Raw genomic sequence first — 20,093 nt, 5'->3', positions numbered from 1 at the left:
GACAACCAAACTATTGTTTCAGTACTGCGCTAAGGTTGCTTGCGCAAGTTGTCCACGTTTTGTTGCAAAAAATGTATATGCCTCATCTAACACTTGACTGACTATTTGTCAACGGTGTTCTTACAGCTGACAACTGAACTGACAACTGTGTTCCCTAGCGTTCTGTCCAGTGTGCTTCTCGCTTTCGTCCATTGTCTTTTTCGCGCTAGTTAATGATGTTTCGAGTCTGAGACTATAGGGCCCTGGTCTCTATATATATGTACGAATTTCATCTTCTTGAAAAATAATCTCGGTTGATTGCTTGATTGATTGCAGCAACCTAGCTGTGCTGCCTGTTAGGTCTGTTCTCTCGCAGCGTGGTTAGTGATGTACATATATTCATAAGATTGGGTGAACTGGGGCTATCCTATCCCGTGTGCGACAAGCTGTGTCTAGTCACTTTTTTTTATATGTGCGCTAATCTGCTGCAAATGTAGGCTCGTTTTTAAGATGATGAAGCAGTGCAGGAGAAAGAAAAGAACACTAGGTACAAAGTGGAACGATGACTGAAGTGCTTAATACACCAGTCGCAACTCATACAGCAGGAAAAGAAAAAGAGGAACACAGACCAATGTTATAGTTGTCACTTCCATGCTTTGAAGAAAAATTATCTGCATATTTGAGTGATGTGTGAAGATTAGTGTTTTTTTCTTCTTTTTTCCCCTCGGATTTTCGTTTTGCTTGCTGGTTCATAATACTTCAATTGACGCAGCGAACTTACTAGTTGGCTGTCAGAGCTATCATTTCCTTTCCGCTTACAAACCCAGCACTCTATTGCGTAGTTGCCTTTGCGCCCACTAATTTAAAACACACAAATTTGTTGTTCAGGGCTCCTATTTAGCCCTCTAATATAATATGTATGCCTGTTATTTTACTTCTTTTTTTCGAATTTGGGCTTTTACCAGAACACTTCCCTTTGAGTTCTTTGTGTTCAGCGCAAAGCATCCAAGTCAGCCTTCACCGACCATTCTGAAATAAACTCGCTCGCCACTTTGTGTGCAAAGGGTGAAAGCGAAACCGCAAGAACAAAACAAAAAAGATGCATCAGAAAAAGAAAATACCAAAACATAATAAACTGACCATGACAGATGTGCATTTTCGTCCTCCTTGTATCCCTTTGCCTTTACATTTCTACGTTCATTTTTGCGCTTTCAACGCCTTTCTACGTCAGGTAGCAAGTGGTCCAGCCATCGACGCTTTTCCTAAGCATTTGTAGAAGACAGTAGATCGTGCGCAAGAAGGATGCAGAGCGGAGTAGTGTTACCGTATATAGGTTCCGTTTAGGGAGCCTGTACTGAGTTTAGACAGTCACCACCTGGTGCGTACAAGCGCTCAACGCGCGACCCAAACTTGTGTGCACCATGAAAGGTGACGTCAGTGGTTTTGGCGCAGTCAAACTTTCTGTCGTTTCTGAATGAGCTTGCGAATGTCTGTGCTCTCCGCAGAAAAGCGCCCGAGCGCTTGATCGTATTCGAAGGGAACAACGCACACCGCCAACGCTTTCTATACTTGTCATGCATTTGAGCAAATAAAGATTTACTTGTTTTCTTCATTTGTGACATTCTTATTTACGCACTTTTCGCGTCTACAAGGCCCGAAGACTTTATTTACGGGAGGCTGTATCGGGTTACATTATTACCATCACAGGCAGCCAAGGCTACATTAGCAGTAGGCGTGAGGCTTAGAAAGGGACATAAAAGGAACATAACAAACATCTGCATACTTATTTAACGAATAAAGAAAAAAAAAGTACCTCAGCGCCGCATTCACGTCCCAACGTGTCTTTCAATAGATTAAAATTGCCGTGGTCACATTGTTGATGCCATCAAGGGTGATTCATCAAAACTATCTACCAGAATAATAGTTATCTTCAGCCTATCTTTAAGTCCAGTGCAGGACGAAGGCCTCTCCCTGCGATCTCCTATTACCTCTGTGCTGCGCCAACTAATTCCAACTTGCGCCTGCAAATTTGCTAATTTCATCACCCTCCCTAGTTTTCTGCCATCCTCGACTGCGATTCCCTTCCCTCGGCACATATTCTGCAGCCCTAGTGGTTCGTCGGTTATCCATCCTACGCAATACATGGCCTGCCCAGCGGAAGTTTTAACGCGATAGCGTAAAGGAGCCCGTGTCGCAGAAAATCCGGCGTGGGCGTCCGGCGTCGTTCCGTCATAAAGGTTTCCGAACCACTTACACCTAGGCGCTCCATGTGACGCAAGGGAATTACTGAACCAATTGAATTTCTCAAACTAAAATATGTGAAAAAATTGTAAACTATGACTTACAAACTCAAAGAGATCCTTGTCCCAGCGTTTCTACTATTTACAAACCAGCGGCGGCGTCCGTCATTTGCGCGCGCTAGCGCGCGGGTGTCTTGCGGGCCACGGAGCGGCGCATCCAGTTCCTTGCGATACCTCCAGCTGGCGCTCGCCTTAAGCTCGCCTTAAGCGTCCTCCAATTCTTTTATATTAATGACAATTAGAATATCGGCTATTCCCGTTTGCTCTTGAATCCACACCGCTCTCTTCCTGTCTCTTAACGCTACGCCTAACATTTTTCGTTTCATCGCTCCTTGTTCGATCCTTGTTCTCGAGCTTCGTTGCCAACCTCCAAGTTTCTGCCCCGTATGTTAGCACGGGTAGAATGCGGTGATTGTAAACGTTTCTTTTCAATGGTAGCGGTAAGCTCCCAGTCAGAATCTGGCAATGTCTGCTGTATATACTGCAACCCATTTTTAATCTTCTCTAAATTTCCTTCTCATGATCAGGGTCCCGTGTAAGTAATTGACCTAGATAGACCTGCTACTTTACAGACTCTAGAGGCTGACTGGGGATTATGTACTCTTGTTCCCTTGCCAGGCTATTGAACATTATATTTGTGCCCTGCATAAAAATCTTCAATGCCACTCTTACACTGTATCTGTTAAAGTAGTTAATCATTTGTTGTAATTCATACACAGTCTCGTTGCTAAACACGGCAATGACACCTGCAAAGCGAAGGTTGCTGAGGTATTCACCGTTGATGTTCACTCAGCCTTCCCAGTTTAATAGCATTAATATTTCCTCCAAGCATGCAGTGGAGGGAGAGCGTAGAAAATGGCATCGGAGAACTTGTGTCTACTTGCCTGACCCCTTTCTTGATAGATAACTTTCAGCTTTTCTTGTGGAGAACCAAGGTAGCTGTGGAATCTTTGTAGATATTTTCGAAGATATTCACGAATGCCTCCTGTACTCCTTGATTACGTAATGCCTCTGTCAATGTATCTGTGCTAAATCAAATGTGTTTTCATATTCCATGAAAGCCATGTAGAGAGGTTGATTGTATTCTGCCGATTTCTCGATTACCTTATTGATGACATGGACGTGATCCATTGGTGAATAACCCTTTGTGAAGCTAGCCTGTTGTCTTGGTTGACTGAAGTAAAGTGTTTCCATTATTCTACTGAAAATTGTCTTGGTGAATATTTTATACCATACTGAAAGCAAGCTAATAAGCCTACAATTTTCAATTCTTCGATGTTTCCCTTCATGTGGATTAGTATAATGTTGGCATTCTTCCACTTCTCTGGTACACTTGAAGCCCTGAAGCATTGCGTTTAAAGGGCCGCAAGCTTTTCAAGCATATATTCTCCATATTTGATTAAACCGACTGTTATTCCATCTTCTCCTGCCACTTTTCCCCGGATCTTGCCTTGCAAGGCCATTCTAACTTCGTCGCTAGCTATAGAAGGAACTTCTGTATCCTGTCCATTACTACTACTTCGAATGAAGGCAGCGAGGCCACTCTAGGTACTATACAGGTCAGTATGGAATTCTTCCGCTGCTTTTACTGTATCTTCGAAATTGCTGATAATATTACCCTGCTTATCTTTCAGTGCATACATTTTGGCTTGTCTTATGCCAAATTTTCTTCTCACTGATTTCATGCTGCGTCCATTTTTCACTGCTTCCTCAGTATTTCTCGCGTTATAATTTCGAATATTCCTTATTCACTCCTTGTTGATCAGTTTTGACAGTTCCGCGAATTCTATCTGATCTCCTGAGTTGGACATTTTCATTCTTTGTCGTTTCTTTATTAGGTCCTTTGTTACTTGGGAGAGTTTACATATACTGGGAAGACGACGAAGTGTCTTCTTGGCAGAACGCTTGTTTCTGTGCTCTGTGAATTTTTGGGTGAAATCTTCGCTATTCGAGGTGCCTCGCCTCCCCGTCTTGCGGCCATGGACGCGGAGCATGCCAGAGACCCGCCTGGCCAGAAGTCATCACGGCCGTCAACCGCAAGGAAGCGAGTTGGCTCCCCCAGTGACACCGAAGACACCGAGCTGTACTCTATGTCGGAAGACGACTCATCCGACGACGGCTTCATACCCGTCCGGAGTAAGAGGGCGAGGAGAAAAATCGCCAACACAGCGCCGTCAACTCCTGCGAGCACAACGACTGTGAAGACAAGGCCTGCGCGCTGGCCACACGTCATCATCTTTATGCCGACAGAACCGTCAAGCAACCTACGATTGCTGAACAGGCAAGCCCTATCCATTTTTCTGGAATGTGCGGTGCTGGATCAAATTAAAGACATAAGAATAAATCCACGCAAGAATATACTCGCCATAGACGTGTACAACGCGAGTGCGCTTGGAAAACTCCAAGAAATCACAGAGCTAGACGGAGTCAAAATGCGCACCTTTATCCCGATCGACGACACATCCATAGCCGGTGTGATTTACGACATTGACATTGCCATTCCCAATGATGACTTACCTAGCCTCATCAAGCCGGCATACGAAGGCACGATCATTACGCAAGTGCGCCGTCTTGGGAATACGCGCTGCGTAAAAGTAATATTCAAGGGGGATTGTATCCCATCCCACGTTAAAGTCGGACATTTCCGTCATCCGGTTCGACCATTCATCCAGAAGCCGCTTCAATGCCATCAGTGTTTCAGGCTAGGACACGTCAAAGGCGTGTGTCCCAACTCACTACTGTGTCCCCGTTGCGCTGAACCTCATGCAGAACAGACCTGCGGTGCCATGGTCCTGAAGTGCGTCAACTGTAGCGGCCCTCACGCGGCCTCCTCGAAGGACTGTCCCCGCATCAAGAGGGAGCGCGCGGTTCTTAAGCAAATGGCCAGAGACAATTCTGCCCACAGGGAGGCAGCCGAAGTAGTCCGGCGTCGGCGACGACGTAGGCGCCATCGTACGTCTTCGAAGAAGGCGCATGCGCGAAGTGACAGTACCCACTCCACTGCGGTGCCAGTTAGTCACGCCGCGACAAGGCCCACCACTTCCACGAAGGAAGCAGAAAAGACTCTATCTTTAGAGGAATGGCCTACGCTACCAAGCTGCTCCCTTGCGAAGGAACCTCAGAAGGTCGGGGTCCCACCTGATCCTTCTCCGGCCATGGACGATTCACCTAAAACAGACCGCCAAGTCATCTCGGTGCTACGTTCTCTCATGGAGGCCATTCGGGCAATTTTAGTGGACATCGGGACACCCTGTGCTCAAAACGCACTTAAAGTGCTGGACGCCTTAGGCCCAGTGCTTGCATCCCTCAACTAGAAAGATGGCTACCCATACCCCATCCTTCCGGAAAGAAGTCAAGGCTGCGTCCATCATCCAATGGAACGCCAGAGGGCTAAAATCACGAATTTCAGATTTTCGGCAGTTTGTGTACACCAATCTGTTTCCCTTCATCGTCATTTGTGAGCCCAACTTGTCGAAATCAATAAGACTGTCAGGATACGAATTTATCATGTCATCAACCAATGGTGCATGCAGCAAAATCGTCATTTTTGTTCGTCGTGAACTCACCTATGTTTTGCAACCAATTGCTCCCCACGACGACAATCAATATATATGCATCACAGTTAAAAGGAACAAACTCTTGTTTACTCTCATAGGCGTGTATATATCGCCTTCCTGCAATTTCGATACCAAAAGATTTGCGGATATCTTGAGTGTTTGTCCCGCCCCATGGGTCATCATAGGAGATTTCAATGCACACCATCCAGCATGGGGAAGTACACGGACAAATGCAAGAGCAAGCATCGCCCACAACTATGGCCTTACTCTCCTGAACGATGGTAGCCCCACCTTTCTTCGCGGCGTGACATACGGCAGCTGCCTCGACCTTGCTTTCGTCTCCAACTCTCTCGCCAGATGTGTGAAGTGGTTTCCAGACAATGAGACACATGGGAGTGACCACATTCCCACCTATCTGAACATCAAAGGCTTGTCGTCTAGATCAGGCTTACGGAATACCATTCGGACGATTCAATGGGCCAACTTCAAATCTGAGATGGAAGATGCCTGCCGCGAGGGCCTACCATCAGGGTTAGAGCAAACGATTAAAATGACGATGCAAAACGCCACTCGCATGATGACGACCTCTTCCACGCGGAATGACTTCAACATAGAATTAGAGCGCCTTCGAGCGCTTCGTCGCCGGGCGGAACGTCGATATCGGCGTACAAAATCAATTCATGACCTTAGGGCAGCCAGGAGGATGCAAAAGAAGATTCAGCGTCGTATGGATAGATTAGCGTCGGAACGTTGGGCAACGTTTTGCCAGAAGCTCGACCCCCGCAAGCCACTGTCTCACATATGGAAAACGGTGCAAGGTCTGCGTTGCCTTCCGGAACGGCGTTTCCCATTCAACGCGCTAGCGCTTTTCCAAGGGCGGCAAGACATCGATGTCGCAGAAGACTTTTGTGCGCGGATCGCAGACCAAGCTACTCGTCCAGATCCTCCAGCCCGAGCTGACGTCCCCATTTCACGTGATGGCCGCATGGACCTTCCTTTTACAATGGAGGAGCTCGAAGCGGCTCTAGCTCTCTGCAGGCGCTCATCATCTCCGGGTCCGGATGGTATATCATACCGGGCCTTGTGCTATCTCGGAGAGTCCGCACGGATAGAGTTATTGAGCCTTTACAACTCCTCATGGCAGGAGGGAAATGTTCCTGACGAATGGAAAGTAAGCCGCCTGGTGCCACTCTTAAAGCAGGGCAAATCCCCATTAGAACTCACCTCTTACCGCCCAATAGCGCTGGCCAGCTGTGTAGGAAATATAATGGAACGGATGATCCTTGGCCGCCTGGAATGGTACCTTGAATACTACAAGATTTATCCGATTTCCATGGCTGGTTTCCGACGTGACCGCTCTTCTATCGACAATGTAGTTGATCTCGTTTCCTATGTCCAGCACGAAAAGTCCCGTAAGCGTTTATCTGCAGCTTTATTCCTAGATGTGAAAGGGCATACGATAACGTATTACATGAGGCCATTCTCGACGCCCTTGCGACGGTTGGCCTAGGTGGTCGAGTTTTTTTTTGTGGATTGCAAGCTACCTATCTGCAAGATCATTCTTTGTGTTAACTGACGATGGCCCAACTACGCGACGCTATACCAGCAGGGGCGTTCCTCAAGGCGGTGCTCTCAGCCCGACGCTATTCAACCTCGCTCTTGTTGGACTTGCTGAGTACTTGCCAACTACCATCAAAATTTCAATATACGCTGACGACATCTGTGTCTGGACTTCGGCAGTCACACGTCCTCAGATACGTGCGCGACTTCAAAGAGCGGCCACTTTGACAGCGAACTACTTGTGTAAACAGGGTCTCAGCATATCACCAGAAAAATGCGCACTAGTAGCATTTACTCGCAAACCGATGACGCCTTATATCATCTCAATCAATGGGCGGACTATTCCCTATGTCCGAACCCACAGATTCCTTGGCGTAATAATTGACCGAGACCTCTGTTGGAGCCCGCACGTGGCCTACATGAAACGGCGCCTGACAGCAACCTCCCAGTTGTTTAAATACTTGGCAGGAAAGACGTGGGGGATGTCAGTAGACGCAATGCTTAAACTCTACAGAGCTCTCTTTCTCGGTTTTCTAAGATATAGTCTACCTGTACTGACCAACACCTGCAAGACAAATATTCGTGTTCTGCAGGCAGCACAAGCTCAAGCACTCAGGGTCTGCCTTGGTTTGCCCAGATGCACCTCAACAGAGGCAACTATTGCGATTGCTCGGGACCATCCAATGCGAACTCACATTACGGTGGAAGCCCTGAGAACGCACATCAGACATTTTGCACGTGCCACCTATCACCACCTTGCAGCACTACCTTCGGACAGGCACCAATCATCATTCGCTAAAACTATCATCAAATACAACGACAAACTGCCATCGGGCTTCACCGCTGCATCTAAACCATCGATACCCCCTTGGTGTCTTATCAGCCCTACAGTCCATCTCAGTGTACCAGGAATCGGAAAAAAGTCTGAACTGTCGTCGCCCGTGCTCAAACAACTGTCTCTGCTTCTTCTGCACGAGAGGTACGCGGACAGGGAACACATTTATACCGATGGTTCCACAAACATCCAGTGTTCGTCCGGTGCTGTGGTTGTCCCAGCAAAAGCTATTACCATCAGCTTTAGGACTGACCACCCAACAACATCGACATCTGCTGAACTAGCTGCTCTTCGCGCTGCACTTCGTGTCGTCAATCGGGAGCCACCTCGGCAATGGTCAATCTTCAGCGATTCAAAGGCAGCCCTACAATCTGTACTATCAGCTCTGCATCGCGGGCCATTCGAACAGCTCGTATTCGATATTAGATGCCTACTCCATACATCACAGGAGAACGGACACCATGTGACGTTTCAGTGGCTGCCAAGTCACTGCGGCGTCACTGGAAATGAAGACGCCGATAATGCCGCTCGGGCAGCTCTTGAAGACGCACAAGAAGAGGCCATACCGCTTTCACGATCCGACGCAGCTAGCAGACTTCGAGTGCTTGCACATGAGATCACGCTATCTCTATGGGGCACACCAAACAGCCAGACCACCCAGAGCAACCGTCAATACCACCTGCCCTCTTTGATGCATCTCTATATGCCAACTGGACTGCGTCGAAGAGAGGCGACTCTGCTTTATCGCTTATGGCTGGGGGTGGCTTTCACCAAATCTTACTCCTTCCGCATTGGAATGACCGACAACGATCTCTGTAATGCCTGTCTTTGCGAGGAGACGCTGGAACATGTTCTCTGCGACTGTCCTGACTATAACGTTCAGCGACAGTCCCTGGCATCTGTTCTAGCGCGCCTTGACAGTAGACCATTGTCGCTCGACACGATTTTCACATGCCGCCGACAGAAGATATCGCAGGTGAAGGCGACAAAGGGACTACTTCGGTTTTTGAAAGAGACGGGATTGGACAAGCGGCTGTGAGAGTGACGTCGCGTACCATGCCAGAATGATGGACTCCAACGGACGATGTGTGTGTGCTGTGATATGTGCTCTCTCTCCCTCTCCCCCTTCCCCATCTTTAATCTCCCCCATCCCTCTCCCATGTGTAGGGTAGCAAACCGGTTAAGCCATACTGGTTAACCTCCCTACCTTTCCTTCTCCACTTTTTCCTTCCTTCCTTCCTTACATATACTGGTTGCCTTGGTGCCTTACCTCCCACTTCATTTGCTGAAGCCAGCCTAGCTACGGTTTCACTGATTATCTCTATGTCATCTTCCTCTCTGTGTTCTAAGGCTGCATATTTGTTTGCAAGCACCAGCCTGAATTGGTATAAATTTTATTCTTGCTGCATCTAAGGTGAGCTGTTTCTTCTTAACTAATTTTACTCTTTCTCTCTTCACATTGAGAGAAATCCTAGACCTCACTAACGTATGATCACTGCACTTTACCCTACCTAACACTTCTACGCCCAGCACTATGGTTGGATCGGCGGAGAGTATGACGTCTATTTCATTTCTTCTTTCTCTATTAAGGCTTTTCCCGGTCCACTTCCTGTTGCTACGCTTCCGGAAGAAGGCATTCTTTATTCGGAGCTTGTGCCTTTCCGGAATTCTACCAGCATCTCTCCTCCAGTGCTCCTAGAGTGGAAGCCGTAGCTGCCAATTGCGAGGTTCACCAGCTTGCTTTTTCCTCAATTTTGCATTGAAGTCGTCCATGACTTTACAGTATACTGAGTTTGCCCTTTTCTCATCGCGAATTCAACATCTTCATAAAATTGTTCTATTTCTTCATCATCATGACCAGACGCTGGAGCGTGGGGTTGTACTACCTTTACTCTATACCTCCTCTTCAGCTTTATTACGACTTCTGTTACGCTCTCATTAAGTCTGTAGAATTCATCTGTGTTGCCCGCTATGTACTTATGAATTAGGAAGCCTACCCCGTATTGCTTATTATCTGGGAACCCTCTATAGCACAGGGCGTGACGTTAGTCAGCACTGTATAAGCCTCACCAGTTCTTCTAACCTCACTAAGGCCAATGATATTCAAAACAATGCCTTGTAGTTCCTCAAAGAGTCCTGCTAAGCTTGCTTCACTTGAGAGGGTTCGCTTGTTGAACGTTGCCAGGTTGAGATTCCACTGGGGGCCTGTCCAGATCAAGAGATTCTTAACACCTTCCGCCGCGTCGCAGGTCTGGCCGCCGCCTTGGGCAGGTGCTTCGCAGCCTCAAGGAACCGGGGGCCGTAGGTTAACTGTAGGGGTCATGAGGGAGTTATTGACCGAATGCTGCAGCAAAATAATTATCGTTCCTAAATAATTACGTAATTAACGTTATCTATTATGTATAAGTTAACGTAAATGACAAGCGTGTGTGTACCGTGGGACGATAACGTGAAAACAGAAGCAAGAAAAAACAACAAAATGCCACGAAATGAACTTTTTCTGTTAGCGAATGTGAACCAATTAAAGGCTTTTTTTCAGTTGCATATTATATTCACCCTTTTCGCGGGGCAGTTTGCTCTAGAGAAACGAGATGGCGCTTTCGGCGGTGCGCCGTACGTCGCCACGGCGACAGCGCACGAATACGAAACCATTACCGCTTCCGCTTTGTCTCTGTGCGATCAGCTGTCGGAAATGACATGACGCACTGTCTTGTTGCATTGAATCATGTGGATTCAAGACGTGTGCAGTGGCTGGCATATTACGGAATGAAATTAATTTGCAGCCACGTTCGCGGGCCGCTGGTGCAGCTGTCCGTACGTGTTACCGGCACTTTGAGATGTACGGCTTTCCTCGAAGATACAGAAATTTGCTTATCCGGCAGCGTTGTATCGCTGACCTTCAAAGAAAGAGCGGCAGCCCCGGAACGTCGGCAAGAGTGAGTACTGCTCGTTAAACAACGACAAAGGGAGTAGCGCCGCTTCCTGTCATAGTAAGTTTCGTGCACAGTATCAACACACATCTGCCCCAACTGGCACGGAAACTTACGGCTACTCTATCGCCAACGGGCCAATAAGCCAATGGACGTACACTTGAATATATGCGCAATATATGCGCACAATAAATGAAGGGCTACACCAATGGTTGAAATTGAATGTTTTGTGGTGGTCCACAAGAGTAAGGGAGTTACTAAGGATAATACATCTTTTCTACAAGGGATTATAATGTACGCATTATAATGTAGCTACGTATCAAACCTTGTGCTCAGCAAGAACAAATCTATCGTAACTGAGCGATTAGGTAGAAAACGATCACATAATGACCACATCGAGGAAGCTTACTAACTCAGAAACGTGAGAAGCCGCTGTTTTAAAATATTAGCCAAATAAAGGAGGAAGCGCAAAACGCACTAATCTTGATTCAGTTCATGATAGGAAAGGTGAGATGGCTTGAAATGCATATTTAGCCCCGCTTTTAGAACAATCACCGTATGTGCTGCGCTCGCCGTTTGGACATAGCTTAATCAGCTCAGAAAGCTCTTTTGCATGTTCTCTGAAGCTGTGGCCAAAGTTTCGTGTCGTCCACCCAGTCACCATCTACGATATCTCCCGAAACAAAGGTTCGCTAGGCTGAACCGGCGTCGCACACATGCATTGTAAACACGGACGCAACGGAGGTAGTTGAGGCAAGCAATGGACACCAACGTGTCCATTGCTCTGGGGCGTCAACAACGTGATTCCCCAGGGTGAGACTCCAACGTGACTCCCCAGAGAATCGGCGCGAAAAGGATGAATAGAAATTTGTAAGTAAAAATAAACAGTAGAACGCCGCGTTTTGTTCAGTTAACGGTCAACGTGGTATTGATAAGGAAAATTTCTACAGTGGTCTACGTGACTGAACATTTCGAAAATGTATTGGTCTATTTGAAAATTGTTGCTCTGGTCTTTTCTGTTTGGCAAGTATGCAAGAGATAGACTATGTTTGGTAGCAATGATGACAGGTAATTACTAAAATAAGGAATTGTAGGTGCGTAAACTTTTGCATTAGGAAGAGCTGTGGACTATTAGCTTATTAACTGATAAATTGCTGAACTGAGGTACTAATCAGCATCTGCTGGTGGCACTTGAGCTAAATCGAAGTCAGCTTAAGTCGGCACTGTCACTATAGTAACCATTACTTTCGAGCGTATGAAAGCGAGGAAAGAGGCAGCATCTGCTCCTTTTATCGAACGCAGTCTAGGGCTGGTACTTGTTATGTGCCTAATACAGGTAAGTGATCAAATTGTCGTTTGGTGCCCACGCGGCGCTATTGAAACGTTTCGTACATGATCTAATTTCTATGGGTACACGCATGGAAAGAGTGGGAGAAGGGAAAAAAGGACACACACACACACACACACACACACACACACACACACACACACACACACACACACACACACACACACACACACACGTATATATATATATATATATATATATATATATATATATATATATATATATATATATATATATATATATATATATATATATATATATATATATATATATATGTTTACCGTATGATTTCTACGAAAACTGCGCCCAAGATACATCACATTTATACCAATTTTCTAAGAATCGTACTGGAAGCATACGGCTATTTATAAAATTATCCGTCTGAATATGAAACTGCTTTGGTATGGTAAATAGGTTTGACATTTCATCTTTCAAGTAGCAGAACCAATGCAGACAAATGGCGCAAGTGTTATTGACCTAAGCTTAAAGGAAAATGGTTCAGGTTTAAAATAAGCTGAATCGCGGACTAATCGTAGTTCATGCAATGCGTGCGTAGTGATATGGTAATTACAACCCTATGGTAAACCCGTACCGAGAAGTCACTGAAAACTTTCCGTGCGTGCGTCGATAAAACGATGCATTGCAAGAGTCGTTCAGGAGAGGAAAGACGCAGGTAAAAGTAAAACACACCGGCACCCCCATGGACATCGAGCGACGAAGGCAAAGCGTTTTCGCTTATCAGCGTGCAAGACAGCGTTCGGCCGTCACAATCGATGCTGGCCAGCCTTAATGATTCCGCTTAGGGCGCGTGCTGGCCGACATCGCTCGAAACATCGAACAAGGCCACGAGCGAGCGCTCGCTATGCCGGGGCCGCCGATAAGGACGTTCCAAAAACAGCGGTCCCCGTCGTCTTCAGGAGCGTCTTGCTTTCTTTCTACTCCTTCTTCCTTTTTCCTTTTTTTAATATTTTTCTAGCTTCTTTCTTTCGGTCTCGGTCCTGTTCAGCCGTTCATTTTTGCGGTTCTTTCACTCATTCATTGACTTCTTTCATTTTATTGTTCATTCATTTACTGTTCATTCATTTGCATTTATTGCTGCGTTCATTCATTCATTCACTCATTCACTGCGCTGTTTTTTCACAATGACAAGTCGCCAACTGGTTTTTCGCAAGCTGCATACATATGTGCAGCTTGCAAGGAATTAATTCATTCTGCCATTAATTTTTTCTGTTACCTTCCTTTCTTCTGCAATCTTTCATTCTTTGCAGTAAATTTGTGTGTGTGTGTGTGTGTGTGCGCGCGCGTGTGTGTGCGTGTGTTTGTGTGTGTGTGTGTGCGCGTGCGTGCGTGCGTGCGTGCGTGCGTGTGTGCGTGTGTGTGTGTGTGTGTGTGTGTGTGTGTGTGTGTGTGTGTGTGTGTGTGTGTGTGTGTGTGTGTGTGTGTGTGTGTGTGTGTGTGTGTGTGTGTGTGTGTGTGTGTGTGTGTGTGTGTGTGTGTGTGTGTGTGTGTGGAAAGCGAGGCAATAAATTTAGGTCTATTTAGAAGTGTGGCAGATTGGGTCCGGATACAGCTACTTGGGACATTTCTACCCTATCTTGCGCGTAACCCAACTGTTAGTCCTTCTGCTGGCGTTGTTGTGTCTCTCGTAATGATGGAAAAGGTAGGAAGAAGGGAGGCGACAATTTATGTTCACATGACTGGTCATGAGCTGACAAGAAATTTAGAGAGAAATTATCATTAACCGCGGAAACAGTGAAAGCCAGACTGTTGATTTATGCTACAGTACACCCGTCGCATCTTTAACGTGCTTCTCCTTAGTATCAGTGTTACTGCAGTGAAACATGCGTTACAGAAACAAAGGTGCTGCGCGGTTTCTGTAATGCACGAGGTTCGAGTCGTCGAACAACCTGAGTATCTCCAGGCGTAGGTTTTTAAGTAAAAATGAAGCATACATTAGCATATCTAAGGAGGAAGCTTTTGAGAATGACCTCAGCCTAGGAAGGGCAGTTTCAGCTAACAGCTGAAGACTCCACAACGGCGCCTAAAGGAAGCCGCGCACGGAACGCAATCACCGGGAGATGACGAAAGATCTAACCAAAAGCACAACTTTAGGTGATAAGATAATCCTTAACCGAAGTTCACAAATGTCAAGACAGACAGGTAAGTCGCCACTGGTGAGATTCAAGCGCTCCGCTTCTCATACTTTAGGTTGCTTTCACAAGCTCCATCACGTCAGCCACTAGTTTTAGGGGATTGACATCCTGCTTGCAGTCGTAATCCTTTCGAGATAGAAGATAATAAAAACGTCAGTGCTTGTGTGTTTCCGTGTGTTGGAAAGCAAGCATTTTTCACCGGCTGTACTTCGTTTCCGGGTAAGTTAGGTCCGGTCATCGACGCACCAAGCTTGACACCAAGCTTTGTGAGTTGTCGGTTTGCCAATCTTAGTTAACAGCTCTCGCCTAACCAAAACTGCATGAAATTGGATAGCGATTCATATCTAGGCACTCTTTAATCTTCACAGGCCCCGAGTTGAAAAGAACCAGTGCTTTCACGGTGTGTGCTTTTCAAAGCTGAGTTTATCCCCCCTGCATCCGGCACTTGGTCTGCACCGGCGGTGCAATTCATGCGTCAAGTGCTCGCGGGTTTACGGCGATTAAGTTGCGGTACCTTAAACTGTCTAACTTCCACTCGACCACGTCACTCACCGCCCCTCTTTATCCCCACACTCAGCGGGAGGCAGTCTTTCGCACATCCGGCGCAGCCGATGCATTGAGCCTACCGCGTGCGCGGCGTTGATGGACGAAGAGCAGCACCAGGGAGAAAGCAGGGGACGCGGGACAGGAAGGGAAGAGGTAGTCGGCGGGGTTCTTTCCACCCTAAAGGTGTGACGGAGGCCCCCTAGAGGTGGCCGAATAGTTAGTTCTCGCATCGTGAAACAGAAGAGAAACTGCTTTTCCTAACCAGGCCACAGATATCAATGTCTTTTGGGAACTAGCAGCCGTCTGCGCTCCCTATGAGCGGAGAAACGGCTAGTCGCGCTTCATTTCTATGTGATAAGTTTGTGTCGACTCGTATTTCGAATCTACTCGCTCTCGTCTAATCGTTGCACCACGAAAGCTTTCTCACGGAGATGAACTCGTGCGAGTGGCTTTCAATAACCCTTTCCGTCTGCGACTTCCCCGACGTCCTGCCAGTGCAAGGTGTCAAATTACCGGTTCGCTGGACCGCCGACAGGTGACACGAGTATCTCTAACCCCTCATCTCCGGGCCCAGCCAGGGCGCCAGATATCGACGGGCGAGTTTAACCGCGCGGGGGGCGGCGGCGCGTTTCGCAAGCGGCCGCGATCGAAACCTCGATGGCTGCGGTGGCGCCGCCGTCGGCTCTCCTCCGCGGCGTGAGCGGCGGCTAGCGGCGGCGGCTTGCGAGCCGGCGCGGCTCCACCGGCAGCGACCAGCGGCGGCGGCGGCGTCGAAGCAGCAGCAGCAGCAGCAGCAGCTCGTGGGGCGTCGCAGGACGCGGCGCGGTGGCGGCGCGTGGCGCGGGGACGGACTGCGCTGTTTCGGCGGTGGATGTTCGGCGCTGCAGCCTCGCGGCGGCCGCGGCTGCACCGCTGCCGCCCGCCCGCGGCGGCCGCTGGCGACGAGGCAGCTCGACGGGTAGCGTGCTCGCCGAGCCGTTCGCGGGCGCCGCCGCCTGGCCAGGCAGCCTGCATGGCCGTCCCCCCTTCGGCAGCGGCGGGGGAGCGGGATCGCCGCCGGCCGCCATGTCTCGGATCAGCGTGCGCGCTCTGCGGGTGCTGACGCCCGCGTCGGCGCTGGCCTCTCTCGTGGCGAACGCCATCGCGCTCTGCTCCAACAGCTGGCTGCACAGCACCGAGCTCATGCCGAACCCGAGCTACAACGGCTCCGGGGACCGCGAGCAGCTCGCCAAGAACACCGTGTCCGGGCTCTGGAAGATCTGCTTCAACGAACGTGAGCGAATGGCCTCTCTCTGGCCCTCTCTCACTTCTCTCCGAACTCCTCTCTCCCGTCTCACACTCCCAGCGGTGCCTTCCCTCCGCCCTCTCTCTCTCTTCTTCGGATCCCTTCTTCCCCAGAACTCTCCCGTCGTTCCCGCTTTCGAATCCCGAGAACCGGGTCAGGCTTTACGGTGGGGCGTACTCGTTCGGCCTTTCCCCGCACCTTTACGGCCGCCGAAGGAATCGCTGCGTGTGCGGGTTGCGCCCTCTTGCCGAGGTATATACCTGTTTCTTTGCGCACACCACGGCAAGTGGAATCTGCCCCCCTTTTTTTACCGAGGCTTCGTTCTTTCTTTCCCTTTTGCAACAAAACGGCTCTGGTGCATGAGAGGTGTGCCCGTCTGCGCCTTCGCTCTCAGATACAGTTTAGTGGTCTTGCCTTCGTTTTTTTTTTTCCTTTTGCGGTTACCGATTAGAATGCTCCGTGATTCCCACCCACGTTGCTCCTTTTGACCGTGTTGCAGACACGGTAAAGTTTGATGGGCAGGTGCGGGAATGGAGACAGTAAATGATATATCGCTCTTCTTCAACTCCTACGTCTCTTAATCGCCATAGGACTCCGAGCATTGGAGTGTTTCACGTTTGCACGGGTGAATTATGTTGCTCGGAACGCATTCTCTCGTATTTTCGGGCTTACATTTTGATCCGCTTTTTTTTTACCGAACAGCGGCTTTTTGAGCACTAGCTCCTTGGTCATCGTTGGACCATCATGCGCATTGCGTCTGCTGTAAACAAAGTTCAACGTGGCCCACGGTAGACTCCTTTGCTTATATTCATCCTATGCCAACTGTGAATTTTTAAGTACCGCACTATATTGTTTAGCGCAGGCGTGTTTTCCCCTCCATTGCAAATGAAATCACCACAATCCGTGATAGCCGTTGTCTTTACTAGATCAAATTTTCCTGCATTATAATTGTCCAGCGTTCACTCCAGCCCCTGTTGCACCGATGTATAATTGGTCTTCAATCAACTGAAACGGTCCTGGATGGTTCAAGACTCTTTTCCTTGAGATAAGGGCTAACAACTTTCAAATATCTGGGTGACGTCCTCCAACTTCAGCCTAATATTGAATGAGAAGAAATGGCGTTAACCGAGGGGCCCGATTTTTATGAATCATACCATGAGAAGCCAAAAACGAGGACACCAAGGAAAACATAGGGAGAATTATTTGTACTTACTAATATAATTAAAGAAACGATAAATTAATGGCAGTGAAAGTGGATGAAAAAACAACTTGCCGCAGGTGGGGAACGATCCCACGTCTTCGCGTTACGCGTGCGATGCTCTAACCAAATGAGGTAGCGCGTCGCGGTAGATCGATTGTGTTGAAGTGTTGTCGTCTGCAGCCGCCCTCCGTTGCTATTCAACAAGATGTGACAGTTAGCTACGGTAGTTTACCGCTATACGTTTCTCCCTCGCCTTGTGGCATTGGCGGTGAGTTTTAGTCAACAGGCGGGTGGAATCTGGTCATCGAGGCCGGCAACGTCTCTGCCTGAGCGTCTCTTCTTGCAGGGTCACCGGTACGTGTCACCACGTCTCCACCAAACTAGTGTCTCTAAGAAATGCAAAAAAGAAGGTGTGAACCTTTCTTAGCGTGCTACGGCGGACCCTTCTGGAAACACAAGCTCTTGAGTGCACGCATGCGAAAAGGTCTCCGTTTCGTAAGTTCTCAAGACTGGCGTCCCGTTCACCGCCGTAGCTTGGGCACGACCACAGAGAGTGTTCGACGTCTCCACCTGTCGACTTGTCCCTCTCACCATGTACACATTTGGTTAACGTACTTTCAGCGTACTTTTCTATTACACTGAAAGGTCTTCCTTTCGTACGCTCTCAAGACTGGCATCCCGTTCACCGCCGTAGCTTGGGCACGACCACAGAGAGTGTTCGACGTCTCCACCTGTCGACTTGTCCATCTTACCAGGTACACATTCGGTTAACGTACTTTCTGTGTAATTTTCTGTTACACTGAAAGGTCTTTCTTTCGTAAGTTCTCAAGACTGGCGTCCCGTTCACCGCCGTAGCTTGGGCACAACCACAGAGAGTGTTCGACGTCTCCACCTGTCGACTTGTCCATCTTACCATGTACACATTCGGTTAACGTACTTTCTGTGTAATTTTCTATTTTACAGATTCTTCCACAACATAAACAAAGTGAGCAGTTTCCTTTGCTTTGTTTATTTTACTTCAAGACACTGCCAATCCTTCACTGGAATCGCTACGGTGGTGGGAGTGAAGGCAAAAGTAAACAAATACGAAAAAACGAAGGTAGCGGTAGAACAAAGGCACAAAAGATACACAAATAACGCATGAACCATTAGAGAAATATGTGCACATAAGTAAAACAAAACGGGGCAAGTTCATTGATTTAATTTATTTTACCCTTTTACAGTAGATAATAGAGGGGCTAAGAGAATACAAAGTAAACATCGGTAGAAGTAACTCAAACAAAATAAATAACAATAGTATTGATTCCAATTTTTGAGTTGACATCCGATGATAACAAACAGAGGTACAAAAGATAGAAATACTAATGTGGTGTACACGATGGTAAAGAGGTTAGAAAAACATATTATGTACATTAGATTTACACAATGCATTGTTAACGTTTTTGATCATGATGCTGATGAAGACGCTGCAATAGAGAAAGGTATATAATAAAACTATTTCTAATATACAAGTATATTGCAAAAGTTCGTTTTTAAGTGTGTTTCTAAACATAAGTGGATTAATTATACCTGTTAATGAAGGCGATAAGCTGTTCCAGTCTTTGCTAATCATTGGCAAGAATGAATTCGCGCCCATGATAGTATTTAAATGCGATATGCTAACTTTCTGATTATGATCATGGCGAGAAGAAATGAAAGGTTTGAAAGAAAAATATGTTTCACCGCAATACAGTTAGTATGCTTCGCCGCATAACAACATTCGGTTTCGGCGAAGCTAACCTAAAACTGGCATAATTTGGGGGGAAGGGGGGATTTGAATATTTCGAATAGTAAAAGTGGCTTTCCAATATAATAGAATACTAACCTATTCCAACAGAATATTCGAAGTTTCGAATATTATCACACCACTATTTTTTTCTGGCTTACTAAGCTTGCGCTGATGGAAAGACTGATGTTTTGGAGAGAGAGAAAAAAGAACAGTGAGAGCTGCTAAGAACCTTTCATTTTTATGTCATTGATAAGAGGGGTAGAAGATTTAATGCAGAGGAATGCGGAAAATTCGCTTGGTAAATGAGGTTTTGAGGTTACTATAGGATGTCTGACTTGTCCGTCCAGCTTAAATCTATATGCATATTTAGTAAAATACGAAAAACAAACATTTAGGTTTATGTAAGTTATTGTGCTGAGAAATAAGCCAGTCCTAATTCTCAACTCGTGAGCGGTCCATTTCTGAAGGAAAGGCTCGTAAGGCACCATAAGAGCTACGCAGGTCCAACGCCTAATAGAAGAAATGCAAAAGAAGAGAGGCGTTCGCTTCCAACTGCGTTTAATGCGGAAAAAAGGATGATTTTATACATGTTGCTAGAAAGCAGTATCACAAGAGAAGGGAGGTAAAACCG

General features: G+C 47.3%; 1 protein-coding gene across 1 annotated transcript in view; it reads left to right on the top strand.

Moving 5' to 3' along the window:
* The first annotated feature begins 15,954 nt into the window (after positions 1 to 15,954).
* stg1 (stargazin-like protein) overlaps positions 15,955 to 20,093 on the top strand; it is a 75,319-nt gene continuing 71,180 nt past the window's right edge. Inside the window, exon 1 of the mRNA XM_065456270.2 lies at positions 15,955 to 16,481. Within this exon, the coding sequence (XP_065312342.1) occupies positions 16,274 to 16,481 (208 nt within the window). The 5' untranslated portion in view covers positions 15,955 to 16,273. The remainder of the gene's footprint in view (positions 16,482 to 20,093) is intronic.

The sequence above is a fragment of the Dermacentor albipictus genome, chromosome 8, assembly GCF_038994185.2.
Source record: "Dermacentor albipictus isolate Rhodes 1998 colony chromosome 8, USDA_Dalb.pri_finalv2, whole genome shotgun sequence".
NCBI lineage: Eukaryota > Metazoa > Arthropoda > Arachnida > Ixodida > Ixodidae > Dermacentor > Dermacentor albipictus.
This window is presented reverse-complemented; position numbering and strand designations above follow the sequence as displayed.